This window comes from Oncorhynchus clarkii, chromosome 21, assembly GCF_045791955.1.
Source record: "Oncorhynchus clarkii lewisi isolate Uvic-CL-2024 chromosome 21, UVic_Ocla_1.0, whole genome shotgun sequence".
NCBI classification, from domain to species: domain Eukaryota; kingdom Metazoa; phylum Chordata; class Actinopteri; order Salmoniformes; family Salmonidae; genus Oncorhynchus; species Oncorhynchus clarkii.
In genome coordinates, this window is record NC_092167.1 from 29,257,558 (window position 1) to 29,274,180 (window position 16,623).

General features: G+C 43.6%; 2 protein-coding genes across 3 annotated transcripts in view; one reads left to right on the forward strand and one right to left on the reverse strand.

Annotated features, from left to right (window-relative positions):
- Nucleotides 1-10: 10 nt before the first annotated feature.
- On the reverse strand, nucleotides 11-15,903 carry LOC139378837 (sentrin-specific protease 3-like). Its single transcript, XM_071121376.1, has 11 exons — nucleotides 15,711-15,903; nucleotides 14,185-14,934; nucleotides 13,731-13,889; nucleotides 12,953-13,064; nucleotides 11,918-12,065; nucleotides 5,502-5,549; nucleotides 3,855-3,932; nucleotides 3,451-3,588; nucleotides 1,539-1,622; nucleotides 1,359-1,409; nucleotides 11-1,072 (listed from the first exon to the last, which is right to left on the reverse strand). The coding sequence occupies exons 2-11, from the start codon at nucleotides 14,894-14,896 to the stop codon at nucleotides 962-964; spliced, it is 1,641 nt and encodes a 546-aa protein (XP_070977477.1). The 5' UTR covers nucleotides 14,897-14,934; nucleotides 15,711-15,903; the 3' UTR covers nucleotides 11-961.
- LOC139378835 (acyl-CoA oxidase 3, pristanoyl) overlaps nucleotides 15,834-16,623 on the forward strand; it is a 31,562-nt gene continuing 30,772 nt past the window's right edge. Inside the window, exon 1 of one of the 2 annotated variants that reach the window (XM_071121373.1) lies at nucleotides 15,834-16,163. In XM_071121373.1, coding sequence (XP_070977474.1) covers nucleotides 16,129-16,163 — 35 coding nt within the window. In that variant the 5' untranslated portion in view covers nucleotides 15,834-16,128. Of the gene's footprint in view, nucleotides 16,306-16,623 lie in introns of both variants that reach the window. The other variant, XM_071121375.1, reaches the window with a different exon arrangement.

Below are 16,623 nucleotides of genomic sequence, written 5' to 3' on the forward strand. Positions count from 1 at the left end.
TTTCTGTTCCTTGCTGTGTACTTGTTTATTCTGATCAACCATAAATGCTTTTTAAAAAAAGGTATAAAAACAATCAATTATGTTCCATCAAACGTCTGCTCGAAAAACAATATAAAAACAAAACATACCCATCAACAATGTCTCTTTTAGTTAGAGGGGAAAATGTAATACCATAAATGCGTGCCAAATGTCACCCCATTCCTTATATAGTGCACTATTTTTGACCAGAACCTTATGGTCAAAGTAGTGTACTATAAAAGGGCATAGAATGCCATTTGGGAATCACGGTTGTTTATAGCCAACATGGTCCAACCAATGACTCCAACAGGACATAGTAAGATTTTGTTTTTATTTTAAATCAAAATAAAAACCATCACTGCCCTCAAAAACACCATGTACAATAAGCATAGCAACATGTTTTTTACTGACAAAGATTTTTTAAAACAGAACATAAGTGAAGATTGGTTGTTATTCTCGCTTGTCTGCTTGGGGGGTTCCTGCACCAGTATGGTGATAAGTCCATTTCACCACCAGAGTATAGTAGACTTGGTTTGCATCCGAAATAGAACCCTATTACCTATATAGTGTACTGCATTTGTCCAGGGCCCATGATCAAAAGTAGTGCACTACATATGGAAATAGTGCCTTTTGGGATATAATCGAAGACTTGGCCTCTGTCAATCACAAGGTAACAAACATCAAAATTAAATAAAAACTAGGGTCATGGGAGAAGGAAAAAAAAAAAAGAGGGGACAGATAACGGGGGTCGAAAAGATAAAAGGTCCACTTGTAGTTGTAAAGTCTCTGGATATCAATGTTGTCAAGAGGAAAAAAATGTTTCCTTTGAAAAGTTGGTTCCTTTCTTTCAGTCACTAGCTAGTTTAGAATAGGTCATTATAACCATCCCTCGCTTCCTCAGAATCCCCCACTTCATTGTTAAAAATCCTCAAAGGGCGTGGTGTCACAGCGAGAGCTTGCAGTGACAGAGTTCTTTGTACATGAGTCTCCTCAGTTTGGGCATGTCCTGCTGGCCGAAGCTGAACGGCTGACCCAGGGCTAGAGTCTTGCAGTACTGGAAGGAACACCGACAGGTTAGAAATCATGCATACCCCTAGTGCTGGACACAAAGGCCCCGAAAGCAACATCCAGGCCCTCTAGCACCAAATCGCTCTACATCCCCATTCAGAAGGCAATGTTAAGCAGTTACAATATTAAAGCTATCCAATCCTAAATCTAAACGAGTGACAAGGTCTTGGGAGTAGGGACTTGGCTTGATTTAGAATTCAGCACACAAGTGTGTAGTACAAGAACAGCTATGGACCATGGCTCTCTGATTCTAAATCAGGACTTAGACCTACCTGAAGAACAAACGCCCCACAGTCACTGTCATTGTTCTGACGGCCCACATTCTGAAACAGAAACAGTAAATGCACTCAGAAAATACCATCACCAATGTCAAACAAACAAAATCTGTTGTTCATTCATGTAAAGCAATTGTTGTTACACTACGAATCAGAACTGAAGACAAACCGACTCACCATTTTGAAATAGCCTTTCCACCCTGTAAGGAAATCTCTCTGGTCTTTCTTGACAGCCTCCGCCTGCAGATACTTTGCAATATGCTGAGGTGGAAAACAAAATAGCGAATTTCGCTTAATTTCAAAGACGACCAAATAAACACCCAAACAGACCACTCTGAACAAGGTGAAACAAATCAGATGCTGTAACAAATAGAAATCAAGATGCCACAACATCCTAAATAAACTCAGCAAAAAAAGAAACGTCCTCACTGTCAATTGCATTTATTTTCAGCAAACTTAACATGTGTAAATATAACAAGATTCAACAACTGAGACAAACTGAACAAGTTCCACAGACATGTGACTAACAGAAATGGAATAATGTGTCCCTGAACATAGGGGGTTCAAAATCCAAAGTAACAGTCAGTATCTGGTGTGGCCACCAGCTGCATTAAGTACTGCAGTGCATCTCCTCCTTATGGACAGCAGCAGATTTGCTAGTTCTTGCTGTGAGATGTTACCCCACTCTTCCACCAAGGCACCTGCAATTTCCCGAACATTTCTGGGAGGGGGGGGGGGGGGGGGGGGGGTGGCCCTAGCCCTCACCCTCCGATCCAACAGGTCCCAGACATGCTCAATGGGATTGAGATCCGGGCTCTTCGCCGGCCATGGCAGAACACTGACATTCCAGTCTTGCAGGAAATCAACCATATTGCTCGTTATGTGCGTGGTGGCATTGTCATGCTGGAGGGTCATGTCAGGATGAGCCTGCAGGAAGGGTACCACATGAGGGAGGAGGATGTCTTCCTTGTAACGCACAGGGTTGACATTGACTGCAATGACAACAAGCTCAGTCCAATGATGCTGTGACACACCGCCCCAGACCATGACGGACCCTCCACCTCCAAATCGATCGCGCTCCAGAGTACAGGCCTCAGTGTAACGCTAATTCGGTCGACGATAAAAGCGAATCAGACCATCACCCCCGGTGAGACAAAACTGTGACGTCAGTGAAGAGCACTTTTTGCCAGTCCTGTCTGGTCCAGCGACGGTGTGTTTGTGCCCATAGGCAACGTTCTTGCCGGTGATGTCTAGTGAGGACCTGCCTTACAACAGGCCAACAAGCCCTCAGTCCAGCCTCTCTCAGCCTAATGCGGACAGTCTGAGCACTGATGGAGGGATTGTGCATTCCTGGTGTAACTCGGACAGAAGTAGTTGCCATCCTGTACCTGTCCCGCAGGTGTGATGTTTGGATGTACTGATCCTGCGCAGGTGTTGTTACACGTGGTCTGCCACTGCGAGGACGATCAGCTGTCCGTCCTGTCTCGCTGTCTTAGGCGTCTCACAGTACGGACATCGCAATTTATTGTCCTGGCCACATCTGCAGTCCTCATGCCTCCTTGCAGCATGCCTAAGGCACGTTCACGCAGATGCGCAGGGACCCTGGGCATCTTTCTTTTGGTGTTTTTCAGAGTCAGTAGAAAGGCCTCTTTAGTGTCCTAAGTTTTCATAACTGTGACCTTAATTGCCTACGGTCTGTAAGCTGTTAGTGTCTTAACGACCGTTCCACAGGTGCATGTTCATTAACTGTTTATGGTTCATTGAACAAGCATGGGAAACCGTGTTTAAACCCTTTACAATGAAGATCTGTGAAGTTTAGATTTTTACAAATTATCTTTGAAAGACAGGGTCCTGAAAAAGGGACATTTCTTTTTTTTTTTTTTTTTCTTTTTTTTTTTAAAACAGAGGCTACATGTCAGAGAAGAAAAAAGGTATGGCACAAAACAGAACGTTCACTCAGATTTTAGCAAGCAACATTTCTCTGTGTGACCCATGGTCAGGTCTCACTTGGGAATAAGGTGTTCTGACCGTAACTGGACTGCCAGGTTAAATTAAGGTTAAATATGCATTTGAAAGATGGCTGTCTCACCTTTGGGCAGCGTCGGTTGAGAGTGCGTTGGGAGTCGAAGTAGGTGATTGCCCTACGGGGGATGTCTACGCTGACCAGGGACCAGTGGACCTCCAGGTGGATAGGGATCAGGAGGAGATCCTTCTTGAAGATGTCCACCTGGGAGGGAAGAGGTTAGGAACATGTTCAGGCGTTGGTGGTTTAAGGCCCGGGTCTCTATGCGTAACAGATTTTCACCCCTCATTGTATTTGTGACAGGTGCACAAATGTCAATTGGTTCACAATTTGTTGCATATTTAGTTAGAATGCAAATAAACTGACAACATGATTGCTTGATTGAGAAAGGATAATGCAAAGCGGGTATATTGAGGACAACGCAACAAAAAAAAAACTATTATATAACAAATATCTTTATGGTTGCTTACATTCTTTGTCCATCGTTTGACTCCATCGTAGCCTTTCGTCCTCAACTTGTCGTAGAAGAAACTGTTGAAGAAGTGAACCTGAGAGAGAAGGAAAAAAAGACAGATGCTACAGATGTTCTCCTTCACTGAATATACAGTGGCAAGAAAAAGTATGTGAACCCTTTGGAATTACCTGGAATTCTGCATAAATTGGTCATAACATTTGATCATCTAAGTCACAACAATAGACAAACACAGTGTGCTTAAACTAACAACATACAAATTGAATATTTGTATATTGAATACATAAATTAAAACATCCACAGTGTAGGTTAGAAAAAGTATGTGAACCCCTAGGCTAATGACTTCTCCAAAAGCTAATTGGAGCCAGGAGTCAGCTAACCTGGAGTTCAATCAATGAGACGAGATTGGAGATGTTGGTTAGAGCTGCCCTGCCCTATAAAAAAAAAAAAAACTCAAAATTTGAGTTTGCTATTTACAAAAAGCATTGCCAGATGTGAACCATGTTTTGATCAAAAGATCTCAGAAGACCTAAGATTACCACTTGTTGACTTACATAAAGCTGGAAAGGGTTACAAAAGTATCTCAAAACTGTGGATTGATGAACATCAAGGTTAAGGCAAATGGTCAATCAATTGAGAAAGTTCAGCACTGTTGCTACTCTCCCTAGGAGTGGCCGTCCTGCAAAGATGACTGCAACAGCGCAGAATGCTCAATGAGGTTAAGTAGAATCCTAGTGTCAGCTAAAGACTTACAGAAATATCTGGAACATGCCAACATCTCTGACGAGTCTACGATACGTAAAACATTAAAAACTAGAATGGTTTTCATGGGAGCACACCACGGAAGAAGCCACTGCTGTCAAAAAAAAACATTGCTGCACGTCTGAAGTTTGTAAAATAGCACCTGGATGTTCCACAGCGCTACTGGCAAAATATTCTGTGGACAGATGAAACTACAGTTGAGTTGTTTGGAAGGAACACACAACACAATTCCCAAGTTTATCAAGACATTTTGCAGGGGAATGTTAGGCTATCTGCCAATTGAAGCTCAACATAAGTTGGGTGATGCAAAAGGACAACGACCCAAAACAGAAGTAAATCTACAACAGAATGGCTTCAACAGAAGAAAATATGCCTTCTGGAGTGGCTCAATCAGAGTCCTGACCTCAACCCGATTGAGATGCTGTGGCATGACATCAAAAGGGCAGTTCAACAGACATCAAAACTGGAACAGTTTTGTTCAGAGGAATAGTCCAAAATTCCTCATGACCGTTGTGCAGGTCTGATCGGCAACTACAGAAAACATTTGGTTGAGGTTACTGCTGCCAAAGGAGGGTGAACCAGTTATTAAATCTAAGGGTTCTCATACTTTTCCCACCCTTCACTTTGAATGTTTACACAGTGTTTAATAAAGACATGAAAACATATAATTGTTTGTGTTATTAGTTTAAGCAGCCTGTCTATTGTTGTGACTTAGATGAAGATCAGATCAAGTTATATGAGAAATTTCTGCAGAAATACAGGTCATTCCAAAGGGTTCATACTTTTCTTGCCACTGTACTGTATTCAGGACAAATATTATGGATGTTGTTGAAGTAGTATATCGTGGAAGTATGTTGTATTATACATTTAAAATGATTCCTACCTTCTCGGACACCGAGTCCATCACAAGGTCACCATACATGTTCATGACCTAAAGAAGAGACATTGAATAAACAATGCACAATGCCCTGCTTTTAATCTGTTCAAAAGTAACAGATATTTGCATACAGGGCTCAATCTTAACTAGACATACCCACAAATACAAATTTTGCATAAGTCATGCAATATTTCAATGCAGAAAATGCTAGATGTATGCAGAAATTCTGGTTACAGATCAAATCAAGTCACATGCGCCGAATACAACGTAGACCTTACAGTGAAACGCTTACTTATGAGCCCCTAACCAACAATGCAGTTTTAAAAAAATTGAAAAAAGAAAAAGAAATAAAGTCATTAGAGCAGCAGTAAAATAACATTAGCGAGACTATATACAGTCGTGACTAAAAGTTGAGAATGACACAAATATACATTTTCAAAGTCTGCTGCCTCAGTTTGTATGATGGCAATTTGCATATACTCCAGAATGTTATGAAGAGTGATAAGATGAATAGCAATTAATTGCAAAGTCTCTTTGCCATGCAAATCAACTGAATCCCCCCAAAAACATTTCCACTGCATTTCAGCCCTGCCACAAAAGGACCAGCTGACATCATGTCAGTGATTCTCTCGTTAACACAGGTGTGAGTGTTGACGAGGACAAGGCTGGAGATCACTCTGTCATGCTGATTGAGTTCGAATAATAGATTGGAAGCTTAAAAAGAAGGGTGGTGCTTGGAATCATTGTTCTTCCTCTGTCAACCATGGTTACCCGCAAGGAAACACATGCCGTCATCATTGCTTTGCACAAAAAGGGCTTCACATGCAAGGATATTGCTGCCAGTAAGATTGCACCTAAATCAACCATTTATCGGATCATCAAGAACTTCAAAGAGAGCGGTTCAATTGTTGTGAAGACTGCTTCAGGGCGCCCAAGAAAGTCCAACAAGCGCCAGGACCATCTCCTAAAGTTGATTCAGCTGCGGGATTGGGGCACCACCAGTACAGAGCTTGCTCAGGAATGGCAGCCGGCAGGTGTGAGCGGATCTGCACGCACAGTGAGGCAAATACTTTTGGAGGATGGCCTGGTGTCAAGAAGGGCAGCAAAGACGCCACTTCTCTCCAGGAAAACCATCAGGGACAGACTGATATTCTGCAGAAGGTACAGGGATTTAGATTGCTGAGGACTGGGGTAAAGTCATTTTCTCTGATGAATTCCCTTTTCGATTGTTTGGGGCATCAGGAAAAAAGCTTGTCCGGAGAAGACAAGGTGAGCGCTACCATCAGTCCTGTGTCATGCCAACAGTAAAGCATCCCGAGACCATTAATGTGTGGGGTTGCTTCTCAGCCAAGGGAGTGGGCTCACTCACAATTTTGCCAAAAAACACAGCCACGAATAAAGAATGGTACAAACACATCCTCAGAGGGCAACTTCTCCCAACAATCCAGGAAGTTTGACAAACAATGCCTATTTGAGGATAATGTGGCACCTTGCCATAAGGCAAAAGTGATGTGGCTCGGGGAACAAAACATCGATATTTTGGGTCCATGGCCAGGAAACTCCCCAGACCTTAATCCCATTGAGAACTTGTGGTCAATTCTCAAGATGCGGGTGGACAAACAAAAACACACAAATTCTGACAACCTCCAAGCATTGATTATGCAAGAATGGGCTGCCATCAGTCAGGATGTGGCCCAGAAGTTAATTGACAGCATGCCAGGATGGATTGCAGAGGTCTTGAAAAATAGGGTCAACACGGCAAATATTGACTCTTCGCATCAACTTCGTGTAACTTTGACACTTATGACATGCTTGTAATTATACTTCTGTATTCCATAGTAACATTGACAAAAATATCTAAAGACACTGAGGCAGCAGACTTTGTGGAAATTCATATTTGTGTCATTCTCAAAACTTTTGCCCACGACTGTACAGGGTGGTACCGGTTAGTTGAAGTAAAATGTACACGGAGGTAGAGTTATTAAAGTAACTATGCATAGATAACAGAGAGCGGCGTAAGAGGGGGAGGGGGGGGCAATGCAAATAGTCTGGGTAGCCATTTGATTAGGTGTTCAGCAGTCTTATGGCTTGGTGGTAGAAGCTGTTTTAGAAGCCTCTTGGACCTAGACTAGGCGCTCCGGTACCGCTTGCAGTGCGGTAGCAGAGAGAACAGTCTATGACTTGGGTGGCTAGAGTCCTTGACAATTTTTAGGGCCTTCCTCCGACACCGCCTGGTATAGAGGACCTGGATGGCAGGAAGCTTGGCCCCAGTGATGTACTGGGCCATTCGTACTACCCTCTATAGTGCCCTTCGGTCAGAGGCCGAACAGTTAACATTACCAGACAGTGATGCTGTGCACCTGTAGAACTTTTGAGGATCTGAGGACCCATGCCAAATCTTGTCTCCTGAGGGGGCATAGGCTTCGTCGTGCTCTCTTCACAACTGTCCTGGTGGACCATGCTAGTTTGTTGGTGATGTGGACACCAAGGAACCTGCTCTACTGCAGCCCCGTCGATGAGAATGGGGGCGTGCTCCATCCTCTTTTTCCTGTAGTCCACAATCATCTCATTTGTCTTGATCATGGTGAGGGAGAGGTTGTTGTCCTGGCACCACACGGCCAGGTCTCTGACCAACTCCCAATAGCCTGTCTCGTCGTTGTCGATCAGGCCTACCAATGTTGTGTCATCAGCAAACTTGATGGTGTTGGAGTCGTGCTTGGCCACGCAGTCCTTGGTGAGCAGGGAGTACAGGAGGAAACTGAGTACGCACCCAAGGGGCCCCCTTACCCCCTGGGGGGCGGCCCATCAGGAAGTCCAGGATCCAGTTGCAGAGGGAGGTGTTTAGTCCCAGGGTCCTTAGCTTAGTGATGAGCTTTGAGGGCACTATGGTGTTGGACGCTGAGCTGTAGTCACTGAATAGCATTCTCACATAGCTGTTCCTTTTGTCAAGGTGTCAAAGGGCAGTGTGGAGTGCAATAGAGATTGCATCATCTGTGGAGCTGTTGGGGCGGTATGCAAATTGGAGTGGGTCTAGGGTTCCTGGGATAATGGTGTTGATGTGAGCCATGACCAGCCTTTCAAAGCACTTCATGGCTACAGACATGAGTGCTATGAGTGCTACAGGTCGGTAGTCATTTAGGCAGGTTACCTTTGTGTTCTTGGGCACATGCATTATGGTGGTCTGCTTAAAACATGTTGGTATTAGAGACTCAGACAGGGAGAGGTTGAAAATGTCAGTGAAGACACTTGCCAGTTGGTCAGCACATGCTCGCAGTACACATCCTTGTAATCCGTCTGGTCCTGCGTCCTTGTGAATGTTGACCTGTTTAAAGGTCTTACATCAGCTGCGGAGAACGTGATCACACAGTCTTCTGGAACGGTTGATGCTCTCATGCATGTTTCAGTGTTATTTGCCTCAAAGCGAGCATAGAAGTAGTTTAGTTTGTCTGGTAGGCTTGTGTCACTGGGTAGCTCTCGGCTGTGCTTCCCTTTGTAGTCTTATGGTTTGCAAGCCCTGCCACATCCGGCGAGGATCGGAGCTGGTGTAGTACGATTTGATCTTAGTCCTGTATTGACGCTTGCCTGTTTGATGGTTCGTCGGAGGGCATAGTGGGATTTCTTATAAGCTTCCGGGTTAGAGTTCCGCTCCTTGAAAGCGGCAGCTCTAGCCTTTAGCTCAGTGTGGATGTTGCCTGAAATACACGGCTTCTGGTTGGGGTATGTACGTACGGTCACTGTGGGGATGACGTCATCGATGCACTTATTGATAAAGGCAGTGACTGATGTGGCGTACTCAATGCCATTGGAGGAATCCCAGAACATATTCCAGTCTGTGCTAACCAAACAGTCCTGTAGATTAGCATCTGCTTCATCTGACCACTTTTGTTCTAGTCACTGGTGCTGCCTGCTTTCATTTTTGCTTGCAAGTAAGAATCAGGAGGATAGAATTATGGTCAGATTTTCCAAATGGAGGGCGAGCTTTGTATGCGTCTCTGTGTGTGGAGTAAAGGTGGTCCACAGTTGTTTCCCCCTCTGGTTGCACATTTAAAATGCTGGTAGAAATTTGGTAAAACGGATTTAAGTTTCTCTGCATTAAAGTCCATGGCTACTTGGAGTGCCAACTCTGCGTGAGCGTTTTCTTATGGCGTAATACATCTCATTCAATGCTGTCTTAGTGCCAGCCTCTGACTGTGGTATGTAAACAGCTATGAAAAATACAGATTAGAACTCTCTAGGTAGATGGTGTGGTCTAAAACTTATGGGATACTCTACCTCAGGCGAGCAATAGCTCGAGACTTCCTTAGATATCGTGCACTAGCTGTTAGTTACAAAAAAATACATAGTTCGCTGCCTTGTCTTACCAGACGACGCTGCAACGTATAACCTGCCAGCTGTATGTTGAGTGTCATCGTTCAGCCATGACTCCGTGAAGCATAATATATTACAGTTTTGAACGTCCCGTTGGTAGTTTAATCTTCAGCGTATATCATCTATTTTATTGTCCAAAGATTGCACGTTTGCTAGCAGAATGGAAGGAATTGGGGGTGTATTCAATCACCCACAAATTCTCAGAAGGCAGCCCGCCTTCCGGCCCCTTTATCTCTGCCTCCACTTCACGCAAATCTGGGCCTATTCCCGAGAAAGCAGTATATCGTTCACGTCGGGCTCGTCAGACTCTTTAAAAGGAAAAAAAGGATTATGCACGTCCGTGGTGAGTAATCGTAGTCCTGATGTCCAGAAGTTATTATCGGTCATAAGAGACAGTAGCGGCAACATTATGTACAAAGTAATTAAAGAAATAAGTTACAAACAAAGCAAATGCAAAAACAATCGGATGGGGCACATAAAACCTCTGCCTTCTTCTGCCTTCTACAGATTACAAAATGGTCAAACATGGTACAGTATTTCCTTCGGCGTCATCTATAATACATTACATCTATATACATGCATGCATAAACGGAAAAAAAGTACAGTAGATAAAAAGGACATTTAGGCACATAGAAACACCATTGGAGGATAGGTGGCAGGCTTTGGCACAGGCATTTTACAGTGCCTTCAGAAAGTAATCATACCTCAACCTTTTGTTGCTACAAACTGGGATTCAAATGGATTTAACTTTTTGTAATCTACAGTGTCAAAGTGGAAGAATAGTATTTTTTATTTATTTATTTATAGAAAATAAAACAAATATTTGATTAGGGACCACCTGAGTTAATCGATACATGTTACGAGTTACCTTTGGCAGCGATTGCAGCTGTGAGTCTCTGTGTAAGTCTAAGTGCTTTGCACACCTGGATTGTCCGATATTTGCCAATTATTCTTTAAATTCTCAAAGCTCTGTCAAGTTGGTTGTTGATCATTGCGAGACAGCCATTTTCAAGTCAGAACATTCATTGTTTAATTATGTTACCTTTATTTATCCAGGCAAGTCAATTAAGAACAAATTATTATCTTCAATGACAGCCTAGGAACAGTGCCTTGTTCAGGGGCAGAACAACAGAATTTTACCTGGTCAGTTTGGGGATTCGATCTTGCAACCTTTTGGTTACTAGTCCAACGCTCTAACCACTAGGCTACCTGCCACACCCACATACATACACACACAGTCCATGTCCCCATGTGCAGTTTCAAACCGTAGTCTGGCTTTTTATGGCGGTTTTGGAGCAGTGGCTGAGTAGCATTTGACGTTATGTCTATATAGGACTCATTCTACTGTGGATATAGATACATTTGTACCCGTTTCCTCCAGCATCTTTGCAAGGTCCTTTGCTGCTGTTCTGGGATTGATTTGCACTTTTCGCACCAAAGTACGTTCATCTCTAGGAGACAGAATGTGTCTCCTTCTTGAGCGGTATGATGGCTGCCTGGTCCCATGGTGTTTATACTTGCGTACTATTGTTTGTACAGATGAAAATTGGTACCTTCAGGCATTTGGAAATTGCTCCCAAGGATGAACCAGACTTGTGGAGGTCCACAACTTATTTTCTGAGGTCTTGGCTGATTTCTTTTGATTTTCCCATGGATGTCAAGCAAAGAGGCATCGAGTTTGAAGGTAGGCCTTGAAATACATCCACAGGTACACCTCCAATTGACTCAAATTATGTCAATTAGCTTATCAGAAGCTTCTAAAGCAATTACATTATTTTCGGGAATTTTCCAAGCTGTTTAAAGGCACAGTCAACTTAGTGTATATATATTAAAAAAAAAAAACACTTTCAGGTTTGTTTATCAGTTGGTCCCACTCGAGTTCATCGCTCACTGAAAGTGCTGATAAAAATAGATATGAATAGAGTTAAAAACAAGGCTGACATGGTATATAAAGATGTACAATTGTAACATCACAAGCCCATAAAAATAAATACACGCTTACATAGACGTTCATTTGACAAACTACAAAAGTTTTAGTAAAGGGTCCCACCCACTTGGTCATTGAGCCAATTCTGTCCATACAACGTGCTTAAGTCATCCATGGTGAGGACATGACGCTTGTAGTTGACACGGAACCCTCGTACCATGGCCGTGCCGGACGACCTCTGGTAGGACTGGATTAGGTGTTGGACCACTACTTTCCTGTTGGAAATGAGAGATGAGCTTTATGGAACTTTTACAAAAGCTTTTCTGCATTATACCACCTTGTCTTTTTGGGAAATATCAGATGGAACTATTAGTCAAGGATTACTTGAACCATAAACATTTGTTTCTCGTTAAAACTTTACACGGGGCAACAGCCGGGTCATATTCATTAGTGCACAACATAGCGAAAACAAGCGTTTCTTATTGGAGAGTCCAACTTGTCCATACCAGTTTCATTCAGTTTTCTTCCCTTTGGTTCCCAAGCCCTGGTGATGAACAGGGGGTTCCATCACAGATGGTTTACATCACGATCTTCAATTTGTAACATTTGTGTCTTGTCATAACAAAGACTAATTTCCATGAACATACTCAGAACCTGGGTGATACTAATAACATGTGGGTGGTTTCATCATGTGGGTGGTTTCCATTCCCTTTGCTCCAATTCACTCCGGCAGATTGTGTTGGGAGTGTTAAAAACAACTCATTTGGCGGTCTAAAAATCATAGAATTAGAATCATTCTAATTCTATGTCTGAAATTAGAGTGCTGCATAGAAGCTAGAAGGAACTACTCTCCAGGACAGATGGACTTGGTTTACATTCCACCTGGCCTTGGCAAAGAGCACCAGGCTTTTTATGGCCAACATTTAAAAGGAACCTCACATTAGGCAGACATCAGGGATATCAGATTGTATAAATATTAGGCTGTGTTGGTGTTGCTCTCTACAAGACATTATGATTCATCTGTGTTTGTACTGTATGTGTGGGCACTGTGTGAGAATGTGCACCTGAGTGTGTATTGCTTTGCATGTCTGTGCGTGTTCGCACATCTGCCTGTGTGTGTGAACGTGTATACTATGTGTGTGTGTGTGTACACGTCTCAGACCTGTGAGGCTGTGAGAAGTTGTCGTTGAAGATGTCTTTTAATTTCTCCACAACGTCGTCAGCGTGGATGGGGATCAGACTGCCGTACTTCTGGAGGGAGTCATCTAGGATCCCTGAGACAACGGGAAAACAATACAGAATGTTGGGAGAGTAATATGGAATCACACTGACTGTAGAGGATTCTGTGACCTTGAGCAGCCAAGGTCAGTCCTATATTCATATCCTGTTGGTAGCAGATGTGTAAAGCTAAACCATACCAACATGTACATATTACCTCAACTACTTCATACCCCCAGCACAATGATTTGAGAAAAGAACAAGCTTAATTTCTTACTTGAACTGGGCCCCGTTTCCCAAAAGCAACTTAAGGTTAAGTTAATCATTAGACCCATTGAGGTCAATTCTATACAATGTAGTAATTTCAATCTCGTCGCATCGCTGCAACTTCCCAACGGGCTTGGGAGGCGAAGGCGCCCGGAACAAGGAGTCGCTAAAGCACGATGAGCCATGTAAACCCCCCCCCCCCCCCCCCCGGCCAAACCCTACTCTATCAATGTTGGGCCAATTGTGAGCCGCCCTATGAGTCTCCCGATCACGGACGGTTGTGACAGCCCGAGATCAAACCCAGGTCTGTAGTGACGCCTCTAGCACTGCCTTACACCACTCGGGAGGCCCCCTGCCCAATTATTTCAATAGCAGGAAATCCCTGAGTTACTTAATTACATAATTTAAACTAGAAAAGGTCATTTTCCGAAGCAAAATGGTATGTTTCAGTTTACCATGCACACAGCTCATGTGTTCCTCAGTGAGAGTGACCTCCACAGGTTTCTCTCTGACGATGGAGTACGATGAGGCCTCTGGTTCCTTTTTTCCACTCTCCACCAGACCACCCATCTGACTGGACTGGTAGTCTCCTGAGTAACCATTCAACCGGTTGTCTGCAGGGACGACAAAGGTCTAGTAAGTGAATATTGTGAGATAATTATAGTATAGTTTATATAAAAATGGTGATACCTTTTGAGATGCATAGTCAGTCATTGAAACATATTAGCCCAGTGCCAACACAAGCGTTCCAATTTTGCCAATAGTGGGTATATTACATAAGAATTCTGTTTTCCAGCAAAAAAAATAGGGACTCGAGTGTACCCTCTCAGTTTTTTTGATCATATCAACAGCCCTTTAGAACACTGAGTCTTCAGTTTGTCAGATACACCTTCCATGGGATCATCTCACCTCTTTCAGACCCACCGAGCCGCTCGTCATCTGACAGTGGGCTGCTCAGACCCGGGTCCACTCCCCTCCTCTGGCGGTTGGAATACAAACTATACTGACGCCAACTCCTCGCCCTCCTGTGCCCCAGGGTGCCCACCCACTGTGCCCGGTGACGCCAGGTCTTCCAATGCTGGGTGAGATGGAGCCGTAGACCTTCATGAGAGTGGAGCTTCCTCCAGCGCCTCAGCCTGCGCTGCCTGAGCCCGTTGAGCCTGGACTGGATAGGGACACTGGGAAAGTCCCTGGCTTCAGGTTCGGCCTGGTTGTTGTCATGGTCATCCAGTGGTGATTGCAGCTGGTGATGATGATGATTCTGCTCTTGTAGGGATGTGGTGGGGACCATGTGTGGGACCTCCCATACGACCTCAGCCTCCTCTCCTTCCTCTTCAGCCGTCTGTCCTTCCTCCACATCATCATCCCAGCCCTCATCTTCAAAATCTTCCTCATAATTTTCCCCCTCCATCTCCTCGGCCTCCCAGGCCACCCTTTCCTTCTGGCCCAGCTTTAGGGGCATGGGACTGGGAATCTGGTGGGTTGAGGTGGGGTCCATCTCCAAGTGACCCCCGGAGATTGCTATACCACCACCTCCATCCCCACTGTCCTCCTGGCCCACAGCTAGGCCCAGCTGCCCCTGCCAACAGTTCTGTGCTAGGCTGCTACCACTGTCCCTCATGGTCCACGGGCACCCCACGACCTGCGCCAGCTCGTCACCTGGGGAATGAGTAAGGTGGAGAAATTAGAAACAAATGTCACATGATGCACCTCCAATGTTTTTCAGTAGGTAGGACACTACAATAATAAGCAAATATATAACATGCAAAGCAAGTGCATAGAATTCTGCAAGCATGACTGTAACCACATTGGTTTCTGCAACTCATTAGGGCATAAAACTAGTACATTACTTTCCGGTTAGCCCAATTCTTGTAAGCAGCTCAAAGCTTCTAAATTTCAACATAGCGTGCATTGAAGCATTTACATCCTGTGCCTTGCGAACGCCTTTCATTTTGGTAGTCATTAATTGTAAAATTCAGCTGCGAGCTAGCAGGCTGCACTTTATATAAGAAACCTTTGAACTGAAAACAAAAGATAATTATTGACGATGCAGAAAAGTGAATGATATGTCATAATGTATTCAATGTTGCTCTCAGGCGCTGGCAAGGTTGCTAGTTAACTCTGCAGTTGATAGCTGTCGTTTGCAGCTAACGTTAGCAGCTGATAACTAGCTAACGTTAATGGGATAGCAATGAAACATGTCCAGCTTGCTTCGACAGGACCGACGTTTAACTAAATTTAAACTATCAAAACTATTTTACAGTTTGGCATGCACATTGTATAAGCAATGCATTAGTAACAAATTAAGCGAAAAACGATGCTAGCTACTTAGCAAGGATATAGCTACCTAGCTACTTCGCAAGCTAACATTAGCTAAATAGCAACATAAACTGCCTGTCGTTTTTGTCTCAAGTAAAATGCAACCCCGCACTCACCGTTAAATTGCAGTTTAGTGCAAATGTACTTCTTTAATACAGTTAAACGTTTGCGTAGTGTTTTAAATTATTTTTGGGACCAAAACAGACGCGACTTTTCTGTTAAACCTCATTCAATGAAGCAGACACTGATGTAGTAAAGCAATCGTCACCACCACTCCCCCCCAGCTAACATTGATCGCTTTCCGGACTTCCGGTTTCAAGAAAATAACATCGCTTTTAACAGAAAGGAGGCAGTAATACATTTGTATTTTTTTAATGATTTTTATTTTCATTTCACGTTCAAATACAACTATTGAAATAAATGTTTGATAGTCTATAAGAGGTGCAAAGGAAGAAACAGTGAGGCAAGGCGAATTTATGCTAAAAACCCTCGACTGACAACACACGAAACCCGTCGCACTGCATCGCGTCATTTATGACCTATCTTAAGCGGTGCAGGGTAAGGTGCAGGTAAGAGTAGCACATTTTCGGCATTTTCTAAGATTTTGCTTCTCACGAAGTTAGAAAAAAATGTGTTATATAAGCTATGGATGTGCTGCATAATAGAAAATAGACATTATACGCAGTGGAAGCCGTGAAATTATGACACGCGGTGAGTTCTCATGCAGTGAGCTGTGTTCTATTATGAAAGTTTTTTGTTTATTTGCCTGTTGGTGTCAACAAAATGGCACGTTGATGTAGTCTAGGTGATTGTGACAATTAATATTATGAGGGTGACAGCTATTTGCTGGTAGAGCAAGTCTACGTGATGTCATGCATGGTTTTGTCAGAAATTGACCCTTGCTCTACATAGCTGATTGTCTGGAAGGGACTTTTGAACTACACAACACGTGTCCTCCACTGCCATTGCGTGCTCTCTCTCTCTGCAGGTTCTTAATAATGTTATCCAGCTAGCTAAGCATCTTGTTCT

Bases quoted from the DNA above. Each gene is read 5' to 3' on its own strand.
- LOC139378837 (XM_071121376.1), bottom strand. From the start codon at position 14,896: ATGAGGGACAGTGGTAGCAGCCTAGCACAGAACTGTTGGCAGGGGCAG. The intron at 1,410-1,538 runs GTGAGTCGGTTT...TTTCTGTTTCAG, and splicing joins GGAAAGGCTATTTCAAAATG to AATGTGGGCCGTCAGAACAA. The intron at 1,073-1,358 runs GTAGGTCTAAGT...TGTTCCTTCCAG, and splicing joins GTGGGGCGTTTGTTCTTCAG to TACTGCAAGACTCTAGCCCT.